Genomic DNA, 21,701 nt, shown 5'->3' on the forward strand with positions numbered 1-21,701 from the left:
ATTTAAAAAAAAAAAAAAAAAAGGTTGTAACAGATTTATACTAAATGGCACAGGTAGTGTAGCCCCCACGTAGCTGCTTAGAGAAGAAACAGATGGCTTAGGTCTGTGCATCCTGATGCTTGTCTAGAAATAGTCCATTATTGCCTCTGTGACGCTCTGGTCCTAAGCACCAACTGTTTTGATTAGGGCACAACTGTGCTGTTCAGCATCAGAAAGCTGTTTTGGCACCATCTTGACACCCTGAAAATTTAAACTGCAACAGTGACACTGGAAAAAGACTTAGAAATCGTGTGGCCACAACAAAAATCATACCCGTAAAACAGACAAGAAAAGGGTTTAAGATAACCATAGCTGTTTATCTTAGGAAGATCTAGAGTGACTGCTACAGCCTAGGGTATTTTGTTTTTTACAAGATTTAAAGCAAGAGAAAGCCTTTATGATGGAGGCTACAATTGATGAAGCTTCCAGTTTTCTGTGAGACCTTACTGCACCATGCATTCTTCTCCTGCTCTACTACCTAGGGTCACGAGTAAAAAAACAATTTCAAGACTAACGGGAAGGAAAACAGTTTAAAAGAAAATGTACAGACCCGGTTTCATATGTACTACGACAGTTCTGGGACGCGTAAACATGGCATCCAGTCACCAGTGCCCTAACTTACTACATACTCAGGACGATGCTATGCCGTAATCCTGCTGCAACGCACGGTTTAACCCGCGATTGGATGCGCGTTTGGGACACGCGTCCATATCCCTTGATGCAAAACGGGGGTTAGCACGTCCAATTGCGCGCACAGGTAATAGCGCTCATCACGTTGATTCCCTCACCATGCCAGAGGAGCCCAAAAAGTGTACAGAAAAGCAGAAAATACTGCTTTTTTTTGTACTTCTTCTGACTTAGTATCGTGGAGATATTAAGTCGGAAGTACTAAAAAATGAAAAAATAATGTGTGCCGGTAGTCAGATTAGGAAAACGGACGCTCAAAAACTGAGCGTCCTTTTCCTTAGGTGCCTGACAGCCACCTCTCCCGGGTGCCCGCTGCCGAGGAGGCGCCAGGGGCGCGCAATTTCCCCTAGCGCCTCCTTTTTGCCGCCGCGGCCCATTTGCATTTAGGTGGATCGGCGCGCGTTAAGGGAGCGGGTGCTCAATCACGAGCGCCCCTTTAACACATGTCGATATTGCATCGGCCCGTGTATCAAAGGGACATCTCTCTGTTTTATGTGAAGATGAGCACAGATAATACAAAAATATTTAGACACTGGCAGCCCCATATTCAAAAGATTTAATCCACGTAAAGCCCATATATTGTACATTTAAAGTAAAGTGCATAATCTAGTTATTCAATGAGAACACAGCAGTCCCTTTTTTTTCCATCAGTTTTCTTTTAAATGCTTCATTGTCAATATTTGGCCTTGAGGTGTATAGAATTAACCCATAAGAAGACAAAGGAATACTTGGAACAGAACACTGTGAAATAATATGAGAAAGGCCAGATCATCAGCGCAGATAGAAAGTTCTCAGGGGTACAACAGTGCAAAGCAGTATGATGCCATCATGTTTTAGAACAGACTAAAAAGAAGATGCATGCCTGAAAACAAATTACTGGTGGACGTTCACGGTCCAACAATTACGTGCATCTTATATGACCTCTTGTTTAAGTTGGTGACACCACCATATTTTTGTACTTGCTGTCTGATGAATCCAATTGGGCCACTACATAAAAATGGAGGAATGCCTGGGCCACTGAATAACCAACAGTCTGCTATCATACAAAGTATGCATGTTTTAAGACAAATACTGGACTGCACAGTAAAAAAAAAAAAAGACAAATGGGCCACAAGGACCTGTAAAGCCTTAAGATTTGCTTTCAGAGCAAAGCAAAATACCATAGAAATGCAAACTGAGCAACATCAGCACCAAATGCCAATAAAAAAAAACATTGCATCCTTATTCTGTCTGGCTCAGATGGATGCATTTTGTGCCCGTGTTGTACTCCGTCTTGAGAACTGTGCTCAGTTCCCGAGATTACACCTATAAAAGGAATATTGACAAGACTGAAGCAATTCAAAGGAGAGAGATGTCCTCTCCAGAAGATAAAAGGGAGCTATGATAAAAATGCTTGAAGGGCGGTTTTCACAGGGCGTTCCATGGGTAAAAGGCATTTTATCTGCATGTGTTAACTGTCTGAAAGCTGCCTACCCTGTATATAGGTAAAAGTACATGTGTCCTTCCATGACCTGCAGGGCAATGTTAGGAGAGGGAGAAGACAACATGCAGAGAGCTTTGCATTTTGAAAACTGTGTGCGCAATGTTATGCTGTGCTTTTAGAGCGCCTTCCCCCAAAAACGAGTTTGACTCCAAGCAGTTCACTTCACATAGCTGAATGCAATTTGGTTTTGTTTCCGCAGAAAAGGAGGTGCAACGCTCTCTGCAGGTACATCACGATCACCACGGCTAAAAATAAAAACAACCTGCTATCTGCAGACTTCGCAACAATGCAGAAAAGTTGCCAACTTAAATATCAAGCTTCAATAAAGTACTAAAAAGGAAGCATTATTTCATAGCCTGAAAAGCTGAAGGACAAGGGGAGGGAGGCTCAGAAAGGATCGCAAGAAAATACTTTTTTCACTGAGAGACTGCTGGACGCCTGGAATACACTCCCGGCAGAGGCTACGGCCAGCGCAAGCAGTCACCAAATTCAAGCCTGCAAGGATGCAGCACAGCGAGTGCCTCCCTCCCAAGTAACTGAACGAGGAGCGGCTTTGTTTATCAGGAAAGCCTAGCAAGCAGGCAGGGAAGAAGCAGGTGACTTGGAGTCAGGCAGCCACATCCTGCTCCCTCGATAAAACCTCCGCCTTTCACAAACAGATGAGAGCCCAGGAGAAGAGTCCGGGCTCCGGAAGGACCCTTGTGAAGCTGCTGCGTCAAAACCCAATCAGCCAGGTGAAGACAACAAAGGGATTCTGCTGCGCTTTAAAAATGCCTTTTCCTTGCCAATCTGTCTTACGCAAAACCTGTCTGGGGTCTCTCACTGGGTCAGGGGAAGGCTTTGCTGGATTCCTGAAGTGTTGTTTTGGTAAAAACAGGCACCTGTAACGGCCTAGCTCGAGCAGCCTAGGGAAAGGGCCGTGCTGAATTTAAATAGCTCTATAATACCTGTTGCCCTGGACCCTTTTTCTGTGTTCTTCCTGAAACCAGCCCAGCCTGGCCCGGCAGTGCCAGCTTTGCTAGAGGGCTGCGCTGCAATTATAGAATTTGTTTAAGTTCTGGGAATCTCCTGGGTTAGATGTATTGCCCTGGCCAAAAGCCTTGGTGTGCTTAAGATCTGAGACTGCCCAGGGTAAGAGCCTCAGGCCCCCAAGCTGCCTGAGGCGGCAGAAAAACCCTGCTTAGGGCTAAAGCTGTTTTCGCCTATCGCTGAACTGTGAGTGAAGATTTCCGTTACATTGAACCTCTTCCTGTGGCTCGAAGCCAGAAAGCATTTGGGTTTATGTTGAAGCCGGGAGCCTGGACTGGCTCTCTGCATGTTCAGCTTCGTTGTGCAATGAAGAGCTGCCTGCATTTCAACATCCACCGTCTCCATCCTCTTGAGAGCATCAGCCACGTGGGCTCCCTCGCAAGGTGGCAGACGCAAAGGGACCTTGGTGGCAGAGGGAGAGAGAGGCCTAACCATCCAGTAAGACCTGTAAGGCAGGCAAAAATGGGCAGACTTATCCTTTCCTGCCCACGTCCTCTCTTATCTTTTATTTTATTTGAGTTGGGAAGACTAGGGGGACGGCTGGATTCTTCCTACCACTGGCATCCAATTTCTGTCATTCAAAAGAATCACCTGCACACTGAGCCAAGCCTCAAGAGAGTTACACCCAACTGCTATCTTCCAGTTCCTTTTTAACTATTAGCTTGATTTGATGCTTTGCTGTTCTAAAACAAATTCTCTAGCATAGAAGAGCCATACTCCCCACCATATAGGACTCTCCAAGGACAGGTGGAGCAACACTGCACTGAACCCCAAGATGGGATGAACCTGCCATTCAGTAGAGACTGATTTTGCAGGTAGAAATAAGCTTTTACGATGGAATCCATGGAACATGGGATAAAAGGTGTTTTGTAAACCTGTAAAGCACCCAGCCTTTTATTTTAAATAAAGATGTTATCTCTGACAATTCCATTATAACTAGATCTCAATTTGTGAAAACCGTATGCTACACGCTGATATCAGAGCGCTGGCAGGTAGGGTTTTTTTTTTTTATTTGGACGATTTACCATTTCTAATGCCCCCTCGGGAATGAACAGAAGGCTTCCTTTTGGGAAACTCCACAAGCAAATTAAAACCTCCAGTAATGCTCCAGGTTCAGTTTCATTGAACAGGACAGCGTCTTTCTGGAAAACTAACCCCAGAAGAACGAAGAGCCTTTCCAAGGGTTAACAACGGGGGCAGGCCTGAGGGGAAGACAGGCTGGCAGCGGGAACAGTCGCACATTCCCTGGCCTCCTAGCTTGGGGTGAAAATTTTGTTTCTTCGTCTAAAGAATGCCTCCCAAAACAGAAGGGAAGAGTTAGGGTGAATCTCTCCGAGACCCAACTCGCTCTTGCCCGGCGTTCTATCCTGATGTTTGTGGCTTTACCCCCTGCTTCGGAGGGGTCGTGCCCCAATGCGGCGGTCGACGAGAGAGCATCTCATGCCGCTGGGGAAGTTTCCCCGCGTCCCTCGGACAAGCGTCTCCCACCAGCCGAACGTGCCCCCTCAAACATCCGGGCACCGTGGTGTCACATCTTAAGGAGGTGTATGCTGAAGCCACGTCAGAAGGCGCGCCACCGGTTGATGTCCGCGAATGTTCCTCGGAACCGATAGCGTCTGGTGAGTGCACTGAGACGGCACTCGGAGAGAGAGAATTGTTGCCATCGCGAAGGACCGGGAGACGGGGCCCAATCTTCGGTTCTCTATGCCAGCGCTGATTTCATCACTATTTCTAAGCCGGCTGTGGTGTCCCCTAGATTCTCTGTGGGAGATCATATATAAGCTTGGAACTGCTTTTACTGAAATTCTGTGACGCTGAATTCAATTTCATCAAGGTTGGAGTCCCCAGCTTCCAAATTTCAAGGTTTCACTGTTAAAGTTTCTGAGCTGGAGGATAAATTTACCACTATTCAGGCAGTTAACTCTACGATTACACAAGAACATGGGACCCTAAATTGGAGGTTAGAATTTGTGGAGAATTTCCAGAGAAGATTCAGCTTAAGGGTCCCTTCATTTTCCAAGAATGGTGGGGGAATTGCATAAAATGACTCCAATGAAGATATTTGGTGCAGACTTTACATATTCGATCCAAGAATATTCCAGCATTTAATAAAGTTTATTTTCTGCCTTCTAGGCAGAGTTAATCAGCCCACTATTTAACGGACTTGTTGGAGTCATCTGCCTTTCAAATTTCTGAGAGAACAACTCTGCTAGTTTCCTTTTTTTCTGACCACGACCTTGGTTTTATTATGAAATGTTATCGTAAAAATTTAAATACTCAATTCATGGGTCAAACAATCAGAATATTTCCTGATTTTGCAAGGGCAACCCAGAAGAAACGGAAAAGCTTCCTGGCCTTGCGACGGGAGATACAGGTTGTGGGTGCAACTTTCCTCCTGAGCTCCCTTGCAAATGTTTCGTTAAATTTCAGAAGGAGCGTTATTTTTTTTCTTCTTCCTAGAAGAAAAAGAAATTGTTCTTATTTGCCATCTCACAGTTAGTTTCTGGGGTAGTCGCTGTATAATTGCAGGATTCTTTCATGCTAATTGTCTTTTCTTTTTTTTCCTATTTATTTCTTTATTACTCCTTTAAATTCCATCTTCCCCTTGTGCTCTGTGGTCTATTCAGTGAGATAATACTGCGGGGCTTCTAATTGGTGGCTGAAACTCTGTACTGAAGTTTCTCTGTTACTGTGCAAGGTTTTGTTTGGCTCTGTAATAATGTTATAATCAGAGCAATAAAAAGTTAAAAAAAAATTATTTTTTTTTAAAAAGCAATGGGGGCAAGATTCAGAAGTGGAAATGGCCTTCACGCCCCTGCCATGTGCAGGTGAAGGTACACACGTGTTACTTCTAATCACATAAAAATACTGGGTGGAGCTGAGCCGAGAAAGAGATTCTATTTTAAAATCGCCGTACATATTTTCCAGTGTGCACTTCGCATCTACTCCCATGCACACGCGATGTACGGGGGCCATACAAGTTACCGTGACGTGCACATCACCCGAATTTTCAAAAGGGAGTTTCCCTTTCAAAATTCGCTTGCCGGCCCAGGTTGGGCACGGCAAAGTTTCAAAATTGCCCTTGGATCCCTTACAAAAGGATGATCGTTCCCACCGGCGCAAAGAAGGAACCGTCCTGCATTTCCTGCTCGCTCTTTTTACTGTTCCATAACTGAATGGCTGGGGAGAAAACACAGGACTGTTAACCAGCAAACTGGCGGATGTGACTTGGAAGGGCTGTCAGAGCAGGCTGGCACACAGGGAACCTGCCGGCGTCCTTTTCCCCTGGTGACATTTCATCACAGTAAGCCTACGCTCACAAAATGAACTGCTGTTCCACCCCTGTTGTTTATCCCTGTGCGATAAAATCTTGAGTTGGGCAAGTCAGCTGTGCCCTCGGCCCTCATCCAATTAGTTTATTTTCTGGTCAGAAACCAGCATTTTATCCCCCCGAAATGCCACCAAGCTCCAGAAATACTGAGAAATGTGTGCAATATTCATGAAGCTTTGAGATTTGATCCTATCTGATACCGAATCTGGACATTCCCAATTCTTGGGCTGGGTCCGGCTAGGCCTTCACAATCATGATGGTCCTAAGAAAAATGGGAGGATGCTAGAAACCTGCTCACTCTTGTCTAACAAATATTATTTCTTTATAACCCTTCTCCCATTCCTCATCACCACCATCACCAAATAAAACCCTGAATAAAATACTGTAAAAATTCAGTCAATTTCTAATGGAGAAGCATCCAATCTTCTGTTTCCTTGTCCAAAGCTGTTAGCAGACAGTGGGCTAGATTTTAAAAGCCCTGCGCGCGTAAATCCTGCCGGATTTACGCGCGCAGGGCACTCGCGCCGGTGTGCCTATTTTGCATAGGCCGCCGGTGCGCACAAAGCCCCGGGACGCACGTAAGTCCCGGGGCTTCGTAAAAGGGGCGGGAGGGGCGTGTCTGGGGGGCGTGTTGGCAGGCCTGGGGTGTGTCTGGGGGTGTGTCCGGGGTCAGGGGGCGGTCCGGGAGGGCGGTCCCGAGTCCCCCGGCACTGCGGCCTTTGCCGGGGGATGCCAAGGCGGCGCGCGCAAGTTACGCCTGCTCGGCGCGCTCAGGCTGCCGATTTTGCGCAGCCTTGCGCGCGCTGACCCCAGATTTTATAAGATGTGCGGCTACGCGCGTATCTTATAAAATCCGGCGTACTTTTGTTCACGCCGATTGCGCGAACAAAAGTACGCGCGCGCATACTTATGTAAGATCTACCTCAATGATTGGCTGATTCAAGGTTTCAAGTTGTAGGGGTTTCTGGGGCCCTGAATAAAATACAAGACTATGCTCCTTGATAAAAAGCATACTACAGATCTTATATCAGGCCAGATCATGCTCTCCTGAATCCCTTTTAACTCACATCCAACAAGGATACGTGAACCAAGCAGAAAAAGTCCTCAACCCCATCACCCCAGGCCCCAAAACAGTCTTCCCGACCACCAGCTTTTAGGAGGACAATATCCACGAACATCCCGGTAAATTCCTGGTAAAAATTTCCTCATCTTAAGCGAAAATGGCTTTACATAGAAAATTATATATACTTTTTTTTTTTTTTTGCCATAAATTTTACAGACGAGTTACAATACTGGTAGAATCAGTGCTTTGCTGATTCCAAAGCACCGGTGTAAATGAGGGCAACTTTCACATGGAATATAAATCGCGGAGCACTATGCCAAAACACAGAATTACAGGGAAAAAAAATAACACTTTTGTTCTGGCATAGATGTACATTCACTTGTCATGTTCTCAGCTTCGGAACTCTAGAGACTCCAAACTTGGATCAGCTGATACCACTTATATGCATTAGTAACAGAATATGTACAGTATATATATATATATATATATATATATATATATATATATATATATACTGTATATACACACAACACCTTTTTTTTTTCAGTTAGAAAAGAAGTTACTTGTGTCACATTGGATATTTTCTATAAAAAGTTTGTTAACAAAGTAGCAACACCTACAAAATTGCTATGGTACTAAAGCAGAAGCATTCGTCAATAAGCCTCCAGTACTTTAAAGGACGAGAATGGCTTTACAAAGTGGTAGTCCAGGTTGCCACAGTGCGGGCACTGCTGCACGTTGCTGTACTCGGAGAAGTACTGCATCCCGATCCGCACGTCCACGACGGGCTTCCCGCAGTGCTTGCAGTTCAAGCGAGCCTGGAAGAGAAAGAAAAAAAAAAAAAAAGAAGCATGGGAGAAGAAAGTAAGAGAGTCTGTGATTGCTGATTTCCCCCCCCCCCCCCCTTGTTCTGGCCGGTTTCCCTGCTGCCAGGTCATGCCCGGCAGAGCAGGACTCTCTCACTTTTTTCAGTGAGCTTCCCTTCTCCCCTGTTCCCAAGGACAATTAGAGGTGAGCTACCAACAAACCAAAAAAAAATAAAAAAAAATCCCCAAACTCTGCCCCTCTGTACCACCTGCAAGATGCGGATTTTCACGCAAGTGGCGGGGGCCTCATCAGACCGCGATAGTTGGCACCCATGAGAATCTGAAAAACGAGCATCAGCTATGCAGGTGTCTGGCACGGTCTTTGAAGTACAGGGCACTTGGCAGGCAGCTACTGGTGAGCGAAACATTCAAATGCTGCTGTTGTTGGAGCAGTGAAACAGATTCGAAGGCAGGTTTGTTATTTTTTTATTCCAACACGTTAATAATCCCCTGGGTCCTAACTAGGACTCCAGGGGCTTAACTTACTGTGGGGGCTCACAGATTTTTGTGAAGTCGCATGGAGGCCCATTTGCTAAGATATGTTATCGCTCGCTAAGTGTCGAATTTGTCATTTAATAAGCATTAAAATACTGATAACACATGTTAAATGTGCAGCGCCCGCTTAAGCATTACTAATTGTGCAAAAGAATTTAGCTTAACGCACAGAAAATATTATTATTGAACTGTGCTGAATGCACATCAGCTCATTAATATTAAAATAGAGTAATGCTAACCCCGTTAAACTAAAATAAATGAACTATACCTCCGGAGGTGTAGTTAACTTTGGCTGAGGCCATTGGCAGTCCAAGGCACCTGCTGATGTCTTGGCCCCACCCCCCTTGCCCGTAAGGACAAAAAAGGGGCTTCTCCCCACCTCCCAAAACCCTCCCCCAGAGACACCCCCATCCCTGCATCCCCAAAGAACCCTGCCCTTCCCCCACTAGCACAAGTCCCCCCCCCCCCATGTCTCCTCTCTCTCACCAAAGATCCCTCCTTATTCAAAATGTGACCTCAGCTAACCCCCACGACTTCCCTCGTTAACGGGACCCAAAGGTGGCGTACACACACACCCCAGGATACTAAATGAGCTCAAGAATATGCTGACAGCAAACCCCGCTGCAACTCTATTCAGCTTCTCCGTGAAAACGAAGGACGTTCCCAGGGACTGAAACAAGAGCGATGGCGGCCCCGCTGCACACAAAGGAAGAGGCAGGCAGCTAAAGGCCCGTCAGTCTAACACCAGGCTTGGGCGAAAATATGGAACCTCCACCAAAGAAAGAGATAACGCAGGATGGTACGGAAAGGACGCCGGACAACGTATCTTCACAAAGGGACGATCCTGCCAGAAAAACCCGCGCGAGTTCTTGAATGAGGTGATAAACGTGGTGGATTAGAAAGGTGTGCTAGGCCTTGCCTGTCTGAACTGCAAAAAGGCTTTTGACATCGCTCTGCATAGCGGACTGATAAACAAGTCGGACAGGAGGGGGAACAGGCCAGGAAGTTGTAAGGACCTGGTTGAGCAAGAGGATGTATAACAGTGGTAAACAGAGTCCACTCCAGTCAAGGCAAAGTGATCAGTGGGTTCCCATCTTAAGATCCATCCCAGGACTCAGCGCTAGGATAAGGTCTTTTTTAATTTCTTTACTGGCGACATTACTGAGGAACCTGAGAGAAAAACAAGCCTGTTTGCAGATAATACTATAATATGTAACAGAGTAGGCATACTAGGAGGAGGGGGAAACTGTAATGGGACCTGGGAAAACTGGAATAGTGGTCAAGTGTTTGGAAAATCAGCTTCAGTGTAAAATCCTGCAACTGGGACTACACACAACAAATCCTTTACCTCTGATCAGTTTAGAAGGACAAGACCTGGAAACTATCTAACTGAAAAGAGATCCAAGAGTAATCATCTCAGATGACCTGAAGGTAGCTAGGCAATATAACAAAGCAAGAGGGAAAGCTGACGTTATGCTCAATTGCATAAGTAAAGGTATTATCAACAGATAGTCCCTCACCTTGAGTACTGTGATCAGTTCCAGAGGCCATACCTTTGTAAGGACACAGAGGCTATCTGGGTACATATCCAGCTAAATTCTAGCCGGCTAATAGGTTAGATGGCTAGAATTAGCTGGATAAGTTAGGGGCATTCTGAGTTAGCCGGATGGCCTAGCCAGATAAGTCTGGTCGGGCCAAAGAGTTATCCTAATGGTAGCCAGCTATAGTTGACCAGCTAACTAAAAGATAGCGGACGACATTCAATAGTGCAGTATGGTATGGGAAGGACGCCGGACAACAGATCTGTGTTCCAAAGTTAGTTGGATAAACTAATCAGACTATCTGGTCTGTGTCTGCATATGGACTTTCAAAAGCATGGAAGCAGTTCAGAAAAGGATTATAAACAAGATATAAGGCCTAAGAACATAAGAAATGCCATGCAGAGTCAGACCAAGGACCATCAAACCCAGCATCCTGTCTCTGACAGTGGCCAGTTTGAGTCACATGATGGATCCAAAAAATAGATTGTTTTCTTATTGCTTACTACCAGAGAACAGCTAAGGCTTACTCTAGTCTACCCGGCTAATAATGTTTTATGGACTTTTCCTTCAGGAGCTTGTCCAAATCACTTTTAAAACCTACTATGTTAGTCACCTTGACCACGTCCTCTATGATTTGTTCTAAATTTGCTGTTTGTTAGTTTGATGGAGTGTCCCCTTGTTTTAGTATTACTTGAAAGGTAAATAACTATCCTCATATACACTATACACCATTTATTATTTTATAAATCTGTATCATATCCCCTCTCAGTTGTCTCTTTTCCAAGCTGCAGTGCCCTAGCCTGTGTAGCCTTTCTTCATAAGAGACGTTCCACTCCCTTTATCATTTTTATTGCCCTTTTTTGCACTGTTGCTAGCTCGGCTGTTTTTTGGGGGGGGGGGGGGGGTTTAGATTGGAGTGGCCAAAACTGCACACAATACTCTAAGGTGCAGTCACACCATGCATCAGTACAGAAGTATTATGATATTCTCCAAATAATTCCTAATATTCTTTTTGCTTTGTTGACTGCCATTGCACACTGAGCTGAGGATTTCAAAGTACTGTCCACAAGGACTCCACAAGGTCCTTTTCCCGGGTGGTGATTTCTAATATGGAATCCAGTAGAGTGTACTTGTAGTTGGGATTAATTTTTCTCCTTGTGCATCGCTTTGCACTTGTCCACATTAAATTTCATGTGCCATTCAGGTTCTCAGTTTCCTAGCCTAGCAAGGTCCTTCTGCAATTCCTCAGAATCTGCTGCTGTTTTCATGACTTTAAATTTGCAGGTGGCACTAAATTATTCAATCACCTCACTCATTGCTCCCTTTTCCAGATCGTTAACGAATAATCAGTAAAGGTCCCAGTGCCGATCCCAGGAGACCTCCGTTACTAAACTTTCTCCATTTGGAAAACTGACCATTTAGTCCTCCCCTCCGTTTCTGGTCTTTTAACCAGTTCCCAATCCACAATAGGAGACAGCCTCCTAGCCCATGACATTTTAATTTCCTGACAAGTTCCATGAGAGACTTTGTCAAATGCTTTTTGAAAATCTCACATGTTGGTTTACAATTTCAAAAAACCTAAAAGACCGGAAGGACAAAACTTCCCTGACACCCTGTTGACTCTTTCCCATTAAGCCACATCTAGCTAGGTGGCCAGTAATTTTGTTTTTAACCAGAGCGTCTACCGTTTTCCCCGCCTTCAACATCAGGCTCACTGATCTGCAGTTTCCTGGATTACCCACCGGAGTCCTTTTTAAAAATCGGCATTACAGTCACCACGGCTGCTTTAAATGTTGGGCTCTAGATTACTAACAACAGGGTCTGCATCGCAAACCCTACAAAGAGAGAGGCTTAAGACAATCAAAACGTCTGAAGAAGGGATGGGCGGACACGACAGAAACATTCAAAGTGTTAACAGGCTACAATAAAGGATGGGACGGTGCCATTTTCCACAGGAAAAGGAAATTCAAGAAGAGGGTCATGGCATGAAGTTGCAGGGGGAAAAGGTACAAAGGAAAAAAAAATGAGAAAATACTTCTTTACTGAGACAATGATGGAAGCCGGGAATAGCCTTCCGGCTGAGGAGTAACCAGAATTGTGCCCGAATGTAAAACCTGCTTGGGAAAGCTGCAGAGCACTGTGGTTAAGAGCAGGTGGAGAAAAAAAAAAACAGGTAAAACAGCTGAAGCAGGAGAAGAAAGCTGGAGCATTTGCTCAGTAATATGAAACTTTAGGAGGTTGAAAGAGGGGAAAATATAATCCAAAGGGTAAACAGTGGGGATGCAACTACATCGGGGGCTTCAAAGAGCCTGCACGGAACAGTCTTGTTTACACTGGAATAACCAGCAGAGAGCGGAGGTTACAGCCTTAACAGCAGCGGCACAGCAAGAAGCCTGGCAAAGCCTGGATGGATGGACGGACTGTGGTTCAAACTCAGTCAATAGGATGGGGAGGCCGGATGCTCAAGACAAGCCTCACAGGTCTTGGCGGCTGTATGGATTGTGGCAGGACTTGGTCCTAAGGCATGGACGGGGCCTGGGTGTTGATCTTGGGAGAATTAAAGGGGAAGACCAAGTGGAGATGGAGAAGGCCAGCGCAGCAGCAGAGATCGGACGTGCCTGGGAGGAATAGTGGGGGGGTGAACTGGTGCTGGTTTGGGTAAGGAATTTGGGTACTTGTTTACCCAGGAGAGAACCAGAAAAGAAGGATTTCAACTGGGCAGACTGGATAGGCCAATCTGTCTTTATCTGCTGTCATTTGCTATGTTACTATGTTATTTATTGTATTTATTTATTTAGTAGTTTTTATATACCGATGAACATTGGGAACATCCAATGCAGATTCTGATGTGTGCTCCCAGTTTATTCTTAAATTCTGTCAAAGCTGCCTCAGTTAATTCTGACGTGGACTATTTCACACAGCCTTATCACTTGCACTATTAAAAAAAAAAAAAAAGAGATTCCCTAGTTTTTAAAGTATATCTATCCTTAATCTATGAACACTGGTCCATTCTGACCATATTTGTTTGCATGGTCCTAAGGTTTACCATGTATCTCAATGTCTACAGTAAACACGCCTAGTCTCTCCAATCTCTCCAGATAAATAAAATAAGGTTTTAAACCTCTTCTGACCTCTGAGGTCATGGAGATAAAGAACTAATTTCCCCACATTAATATCCGAGAGCCAGATGCTTTCACAACACTAGCTCTATGGTGTCTTATTCACACATCATCTTGGATGACGATAACATTGTCATGAGAATGCTCTTTCTAATTCACAACAAAAAAAAAAGCAAAAAATTCGGGAGGGAAATTTGAGAAACTACAAAATTCACGGGGGTGGAAGGGGACAGAAGAATGACAAAAAAAATCTAAATGAAGGAAAACCACAGAGCATGCCAAAGAGATCGCTGTTTCCATGGCAACTGAGACCACGCAACGGCTCTATCAATACCCTGAACTGCAGGCCCCCCTTGTCTTGACAGAGGAAACCTATCATTTCTCTGACATCTGGGATTGTATAAACATGCAGACTGCGGTTGTCTGTGCATCATGTCTTACACAGTACATGGTAAATGACAGCAGTAAAAGACCAAATGGGCCTAACCAGTCCGCCCAGTTGTGGTTCCTCTACTTTGGATAGATGAGCTTATAAATTCCCATATTCAACTCAACACCAGTTCTCCATCTCTTTTACTGGACTTTCAACTCCTTTTTCTACCACTGCCCTCCATATCAGTCCCAGGCACCAAATCTGTTAAAAGTACTCGCAGTCCCATTTTTTTTTTTAATGTCTACTGTACTTTCCAACAATTTTTGAAGATATTTTTAATACAAAATATTGTAATACTAAAACATTTTTTAAAATCCCAAAACATTATTGAAATGTAAGTCTGACCAGTTCTCTATTTCTTTTCCTGCAGATCAATAAAACTTTACAGCTGAAAAACAATATCTGGGACGTTTTGGGACTTTTACAGTATGTCTCATGGCATTTGAGATATTTTTCCCCAACAACTCTATTATTCACTCTGAAATTGTCTATAACACGATTACAGTCCTATTATAAATATCCAACACCACACTGCGGTTTCAGGACATGTATTCAGGTTTAACTGAATTGATTGCAGAACTCTGGCATTTCAACTTATTAAAAGAAGATTTCTCATTTCCTAGTAGGCTATGGGAAAAAAGTAGCTGATTTATTTTACTGCTTGCTGCATCACTGCAAACGATGTACAAACAAGTTTGACAACCACACCTGCTGTACTGCAGGAATAGAAAGACACAAAGACTAAGGAAGTTAGGACTTTTCAGCTTGGGAAGAGATGGCTGAGGGGGGATATGATAGAGGTGTTTAAAATCATGAGAGGTCTAGAACGGGTAGATGTGAATCGGTTATTTACTCTTTCGGATAATAGAAAGACTACGGGGCAACTCCATGAAGTTAGCATGAGGCACATTTAAAACTAATTGGAGAAAGTTCTTTTTCACTCAACGCACAATTAAACTCTGGAATTTGTTGCCAGAGGATGTGGTTAGTGCAGTTAGTATAGCTGTGTTTAAAAAAGGATTGGATAAGTTCCTGGAGGAGAAGACCATTACCTGCTATTAATTAAGTTGACTTAGAAAATAGCCACTGCTATTATTAGCAACAGTAACATGGAATAGACTTAGTTTTGGGGTAATTGCCAGGTTCTTGTGGCCTGGTTTGGCCACTGTTGGAAACAGGATGCTGGGCTTGATGGACTCTTGGTCTGACCCAGCATGTTCTTATGTTCTTATGTAAGACCTGTTCAGATCATCTTTTGCTGGGGTAAGTTGATCTGATCTTATACTTTTAAAAGCAGCAATCCTCTAATACTTATGGCAAAATTACAATTTGCAGCAAACAAAAAAAAAAGGTAAAGACATTACCCTAGAGAACAAGAACCACAAGCACCAGTTTTTCTGCAGCCACCCCATCTCTTAACCCAAGGATAATAACATTTCAATTGGAGGATCCTTGCAAGTAGCCAGCAGGCTTATCACATTTACCAGGCTCCAAGGATGCTCAGCTGGTAGCAGGGGGCATGGAAAGACCGAGAGATGGGAGAAAGAGAGATTTCACCTACAAAGCTCCCCCACCATTATACCTTTGAAAAAAAATCCAGTCTGCGTTTAGATTTGCTATGTTGCATAAGAACAAAGATATAATAAATACAAAGGATGGACTTCAGAATTCCCAGGATAAAGAATTTCTGTCCACCTGGGAATATTCTCTGATCAGAATTTGCATACAATTCACACAATGCCCAGTGCACTACACGAAATCCTTGGATGTTCATAATATTTTTAAAAATGGATGTCTAGATATTCCAAACGAGGATACCAAACAGCCCAAAAGGCTGCTCCAGTTTCCCTTGCACAACGCCTTCTGCTAAGGTCAAGGACCCTCATTCAGTCCCGTCCCCCCCATCCACACGACCAAGGAGCTATGAACCTTGAGCTGAAGTGCTCCCGCGCCCTTCAAGAACCATCAGCTCAGACCGGAGGGGGGTAAGGCTGGCAGATGTCCCCAGGGCGCTTTTTGTTTGCTGGAACCGCGAGCACTCCCAGCCCCTGGGAATCCACTGAAATGCAAACGTTTTAGTCTCCGGGACTACTATTAAAATGCAAAAATTGTCCTGACAGCAGTGTGCTCCCAATGTCATCAAGGGACTCTTGTCCACTCTGCTCCACTTGGCTAAACTTTTCTTCCCCCCCCCCAAAAAAAATAATTTAGGAAAAGAGCCCTGGGACTGTTTCCAGCAGCATATAACTGCCTAGCAGTCCTCCTGTAAACTGTCACGCCAATAAAGTTATCTGAATCGGAGAGCTTGTTCTCATATTCCCCCACACGATTTACTCTTGTGCCCAGTGTGGCCTGCCACAGTTTCGATGACCTACGAGAACACGAAGGAAAAGAAATAAACCTACATTCCCCCCCCCCCCACATAAGAGGGGCCACATAAACCAGGAGACTCACCGCTGCTGCTTGTTGAATAAGATCATTATTAAAACCCTCAGCCTACATAAATATCTCCCAACTCGTCCTTATGAAATATATAAGAGACCATCATAAGCTGATCCGGCCCAACACTAAACTGTGTTGGACAGGCCCTTAACACCACCCTTTTAATCATAGGTCTCAGTCCTAGATGACCCTCTTTTTTTTTTTTTTTTTTAAATTTCTATATATTATAATAAGATGCCCGTGAACAGGTACAACATTTCCCACTTATCGCCTCAGAAAGCACTTTCAAATCATTATCCCAATGCTAGCCCAATGTGTTTTGAGGTAAGTGACATTTTTTTGTTATCTGTTCGTGGAGATCTTATTGCAATATAAAAATAATTCAAAAAAAAAAAAAAAAAAGATGGTTATCCAGGTTAAAAGAGCGGTGTAAGGGCCTATTCAACACTGTTTAGTGTTGGGCCACATCAGTTTATGATGGTCTCTTATAAATGGAAGAGTTGAGATATATTTATGTAGATTGACAGATATAAACATAGGTGACTATGTGCATACGTGTTAATATGACTCCTGGGTTGCTTTTATTTTTTTTTTGTTTGGATTATTAAAACCCTGCAGTGAACCACCTCATCCAAAGATGCCACACGGCGGCACATCATACCAACCTGACAACACGGAGAGGCTGCCAAGATATCGTAGGTGTACATGGTTCCCAGCTGATGCCAGCTTCCATCCCACCGGGATTTACACTTGATGCAGATGATTTTGTGAACACCCTCCAAGCAGTCTACACACACGGCGTACAGATGCATGAGTCTTCCTGTGGATAGGAATCAAAAGGTAGTTTAGTCTTTAAAAAAAAAAAAAAAAAAAAAAAAAAGATATATAGCCTACAGGATTATAATTATATATTGACATAGTAACATGGTAATGACAGAAGAAAAGAACCAGATGGCCCAGCCAGTCTGCCCAGTAAGCTTCTTATGGAGGTGTCTGCCACTCTGTGCAGGATACCCCTATGTTTCTCTCAAGGGTAGTAACCGCTAGAGATGTGAATCGTTTTCCATATCGTCTTAACGATAGAAATCGTGTGGCAGGAGAAGAAAATCGTGTTTGGCACGATTATTTCGTTGAAAAATCGTTAAAAATCGTTTTTTCCGATTAGTGCGCACTAACTCGAGTTAGTGCGCACTAACACCCCGTTAGTGCACACTAACTCGAGTTAGTGTGCACTAACTCAAAATGATACAAATAGACACTTTCCAGGTCACTGAAGGTCAGTTAGGAATGAATATGTGTTCCTATTGGCTGGCAGCCCTCTTATCTATTGATGTTACCAAGGTTACCACTGAGGTGATGGTTGGGGGGATGGGAAATGGAACTGGAAACTCATGAACACCAACAGAAAATGAAACAAAGTGTTCACACTTCCCAGGTCAGTAAAGGTCACTTAGGAATGAATATGTATTCCTATTGGCTGGCTGTGCTCTTATCTATTGATGTTACCAAGGTTACCACTGAGGTAATGGTTGGGGGGATGTGAAATGGAAACAGTTGGAAGCTTGACATGTGATGATCAGCACTCACGTGACTAGAACTTCTTTGTTTATTATTTTTGTTAGCAGACACGTGCATGTTGAATTTGCCAATCACTGTGCATTTTAGAAAGGTGGTCCTGGCTGGAACTGTACACAGTTCAAATATATGTAATTGATTGTTGGTAGGTGTATTTTTTAAGTAGCCACACTGGCACAAGTATGTTTACTTTTCCTCCTACTTAACTCACTAGCTCAGCTTTGTAAGAAGGGCTTCTCTGCTTGAGTGAGGGTCAGGCAGCTCCCCCCTGTCTGTGAAGCCAGCCTCTCACTAGTAATGCAGGGAGGGAGCTGTCTCAGACTTCACCATCCTCCCTCCCCCCCCCCCCCCTCACCCACACACCATTCACTAGCTGGGACATGGGGGAAGTCAGGAGTGAGGGTCTGGCAGCTCCCCCCTGTCTGTGAAGCCAGCCTCTCACTAGTAATGCAGGGAGGGAGCTGTCTCAGACTTCACCATCCTCCTCCCCCCCCCCCCCTCACCCACACACCATTCACTAGCTGGGACATGGGGGAAGTCAGGAGTGAGGGTCAGGCAGCTCCCCCCTGTCTGTGAAGCCAGCCTCTCACTAGTAATGCAGGAAGGGAGCTGTCTCAGACTTCACCATCCTCCCCCCCCCCCCTCACCCACACACCATTCACTAGCTGGGACATGGGGGAAGTCAGGAGTGAGGGTCAGGCAGCTCCCCCCTGTCTGTGAAGCCAGCCTCTCACTAGTAATGCAGGGAGGGAGCTGTCTCAGACTTCACCATCCTCCCCCCCCCCCCTCACCCACACACCATTCACTAGCTGGGACATGGGGGAAGTCAGGAGTGAGGGTCAGGCAGTTCCCCCCTGTCTGTGAAGCCAGCCTCTCACTAGTAATGCAGGGAGGGAGCTGTCTCAGACTTCACCATCCTCCCCCCCCCCCTCACCCACACACCATTCACTAGCTGGGACATGGGGGAAGTCAGGAGTGAGGGTCAGGCAGCTCCCCCCTGTCTGTGAAGCCAGCCTCTCACTAGTAATGCAGGGAGGGAGCTGTCTCAGACTGGTATCAGGGTTAGGGCACTGTGTGCAGGAAGATCACAACACTCCTGGTATTAATAGGGATAGGGCACTGTAAGAGATGACTGTAGTAGATTGAATAAAGATCTGATGTTTCTGCTCTCCTCACACCAAACAAAAACAACACACAAGCAGAGAAGCCCTTCTTACAAAGCTGAGCTAGTGAGTTAAGTAGGAGGAAAAGTAAACATACTTGTGCCAGTGTGGCTACTTAAAAAATACACTTACCAACAATCAATTACATATATTTGAACTGTGTACAGTTCCAGCCAGGACCACCTTTCTAAAATGCACAGTGATTGGCAAATTCAACATGCACTAGCATTTCAGGTGCCTGCTAACAAAAATAATAAACAAACAAGTTCTAGTCACGTGAGTGCTGATCATTACATTACTTTTTTTGTCAAGCTTCCAACTGTTTCCATTTCACATCCCCCCAACCATTACCTCAGTGTTAGCCTTGGTAACATCAATAGATAAGAGCACAGCCAGCCAATAGGAATACATACATACATATTCATTCCTAAGTGACCTTTACTGACCTGGGAAGTGTGAACACTTTGTTTCATTTTCTGTTGGTGTTCGTTAGTTTCCAGTTCCATTTCCCATCCCCCCAACCATCACCTCAGTGGTAACCTTGGTAACATCAATAGATAAGAGGGCAGCCAGCCAATAGGAACACATATTCATTCCTAACTGACCTTCAGTGACCTGGAAAGTGTTTATTTGTATCATTTTCAGTTAGTGCGCACTAAATCGAGTTAGTGCGCACTAACTCCCCGTTAGTGCGCACTAACTCGATTTAGTGCGCACTAACACGATTTAACGATTTTTAACGATAAATCGTTAGAATTTCTATTGTATCGTGTTCTATAACGATTTAAGACGATATTAACATTATCGGACGATAATTTTAATCGTTGAAAAACGATTCACATCCCTAGTAACCGCCGCTCCGTGCAGTTACCCCCAAGCTTTATGATAAGAGTAGTGATATTTACAATCAATCAAAACCAAGCAACTGTCAAATCCATAAATTACTGCTAGCAACATTTATACTGGGTGAGGAGCTTTCTTTGGGTGAGGAGCTTTCTCGATAATTCAGCCAGTGCTGCTTGATGTTCTTTGCTTTGGGACTTGGCTGTAGAAGCCGTCCTTATATGTCTGCGCGTCAGTACTACGATTCCCTGTGACATAACTCGGCCCCTGAAAGTGAGGGCGTCTCCTTATCAGAGCACTACACAGATCTTTACATGCATGGTAAAACGCCATTTATTTTCAGTTTCTCTTCTTTTTAAGGGTTCTGGAAGGTAAAACTGACATGTGGGAAAACACAATGGGGCAGACTTTTAAAACAGCGCGCGCGGGGTACATTTGTGGGCGCTACCCGGCGCGAACAAATGGCCACCCGATTTTATAACACGTGCGCGCACTGCCGCGCACGTGTTATAAAATCCAGGATCGGCGCGCGCAAGGGGGCGCACACTTGTGCACCTTGCGTGCGCCGAGCCCTTGGGGAGCCCCGATGGCTTTCCCCATTCCCTCCAAGGCCACTCCGAAATTGGCGCAGCCTCGGAGGGAACTTTTCTTCCGCTCCTCCCCACCTTCCCCTCCCTTCCCCTGTCTAACCCACCCCACAGCCCTACCTAAATCCCCCCCCCCCCCCACCTTATTTCAAGGAGTTACGCCTGCCTCTGGCGTGCAAGTTACGCCTCTGGCAGGCGTAACTTGCACGTGCCGGCAGTCTGCCGGCACGCCAGCCCCCGGCACAGCCGCTGTGCCGGAGGCCTCGGTCCCGTCCCCGGACCAGTGCCCCGCCCACGACCCCGCCCCTTCCCGCCCCTTTTTCAAAGCCCCAGGACATACGCATGTCCCGGGGCTTGTGTGCGCTGCCGAGCCTATGCAAAATAGGCTCGGCGTCCTAAGGGGGGGGGGGGGGGTTAAAGGGTTATGCGCATATATTACGTGCGTAACCCTTTGAAAATCTACCCCAATGAAATTTCAGATGACGGTTTACTAATCAACTGCACAAAACAATAAGCTATGGGGTAGATTTTATAAAGTTGCGTGCGGGCGTCCATGTGCGCGTGCTACCCAGCACGCGCACATGGATGCCCAATTTTATAATATGCGCGCGCAAGTGCACGCACATTATAAAAATCGAGGGTCGGCGCGCGCAAGGGGGTGCACAATTGTGCACCCTCTGTGTGCCGACGCCCACGGCCTTCCCCAGTTCCTTCCCAACCCCTTACCCTCACCTCCCTTCCCCTTATCAACCTGCCCCCTATGCCTGTCCTAATCTCCTCCCCAAAAAATTATTTTACCTGCTGCGCCTGGTTGCGTGCGCTAGCACCTGGCTGGCACGCGATCCTCCTACACAGCAGCAAATGGCCACTACGCTGGAGGCCTCTGGCCCCGCCTCACCCCCTGGACCGCCCCCTCCCTGAAACCCTGGGACTTAGACATGTCCCGGGGCTTTATGCTCGTCGCCGGCCCTTTGTAAAATAGGCCCGGCGCGCGTAGGCTTTTTA

The 21,701-nt window shown here is 45.3% G+C and overlaps 1 protein-coding gene across 1 annotated transcript in view; it reads right to left on the reverse strand.

The window, feature by feature from the left end:
• Positions 1–7,762: 7,762 nt before the first annotated feature.
• Positions 7,763–21,701, reverse strand: part of HECA (hdc homolog, cell cycle regulator) — a 106,864-nt gene continuing 92,925 nt past the window's right edge. Inside the window, exons 3-4 of the mRNA XM_029596460.1 lie at positions 17,194–17,348; positions 7,763–8,450 (exon numbers count right to left, since the gene is read on the reverse strand). Coding sequence (XP_029452320.1) covers positions 8,286–8,450; positions 17,194–17,348 — 320 coding nt within the window. The 3' untranslated portion in view covers positions 7,763–8,285. The remainder of the gene's footprint in view (positions 8,451–17,193; positions 17,349–21,701) is intronic.

This window comes from Rhinatrema bivittatum, chromosome 3 (genome assembly GCF_901001135.1).
Source record: "Rhinatrema bivittatum chromosome 3, aRhiBiv1.1, whole genome shotgun sequence".
Classification (NCBI taxonomy): Eukaryota; Metazoa; Chordata; class Amphibia; order Gymnophiona; family Rhinatrematidae; genus Rhinatrema; species Rhinatrema bivittatum.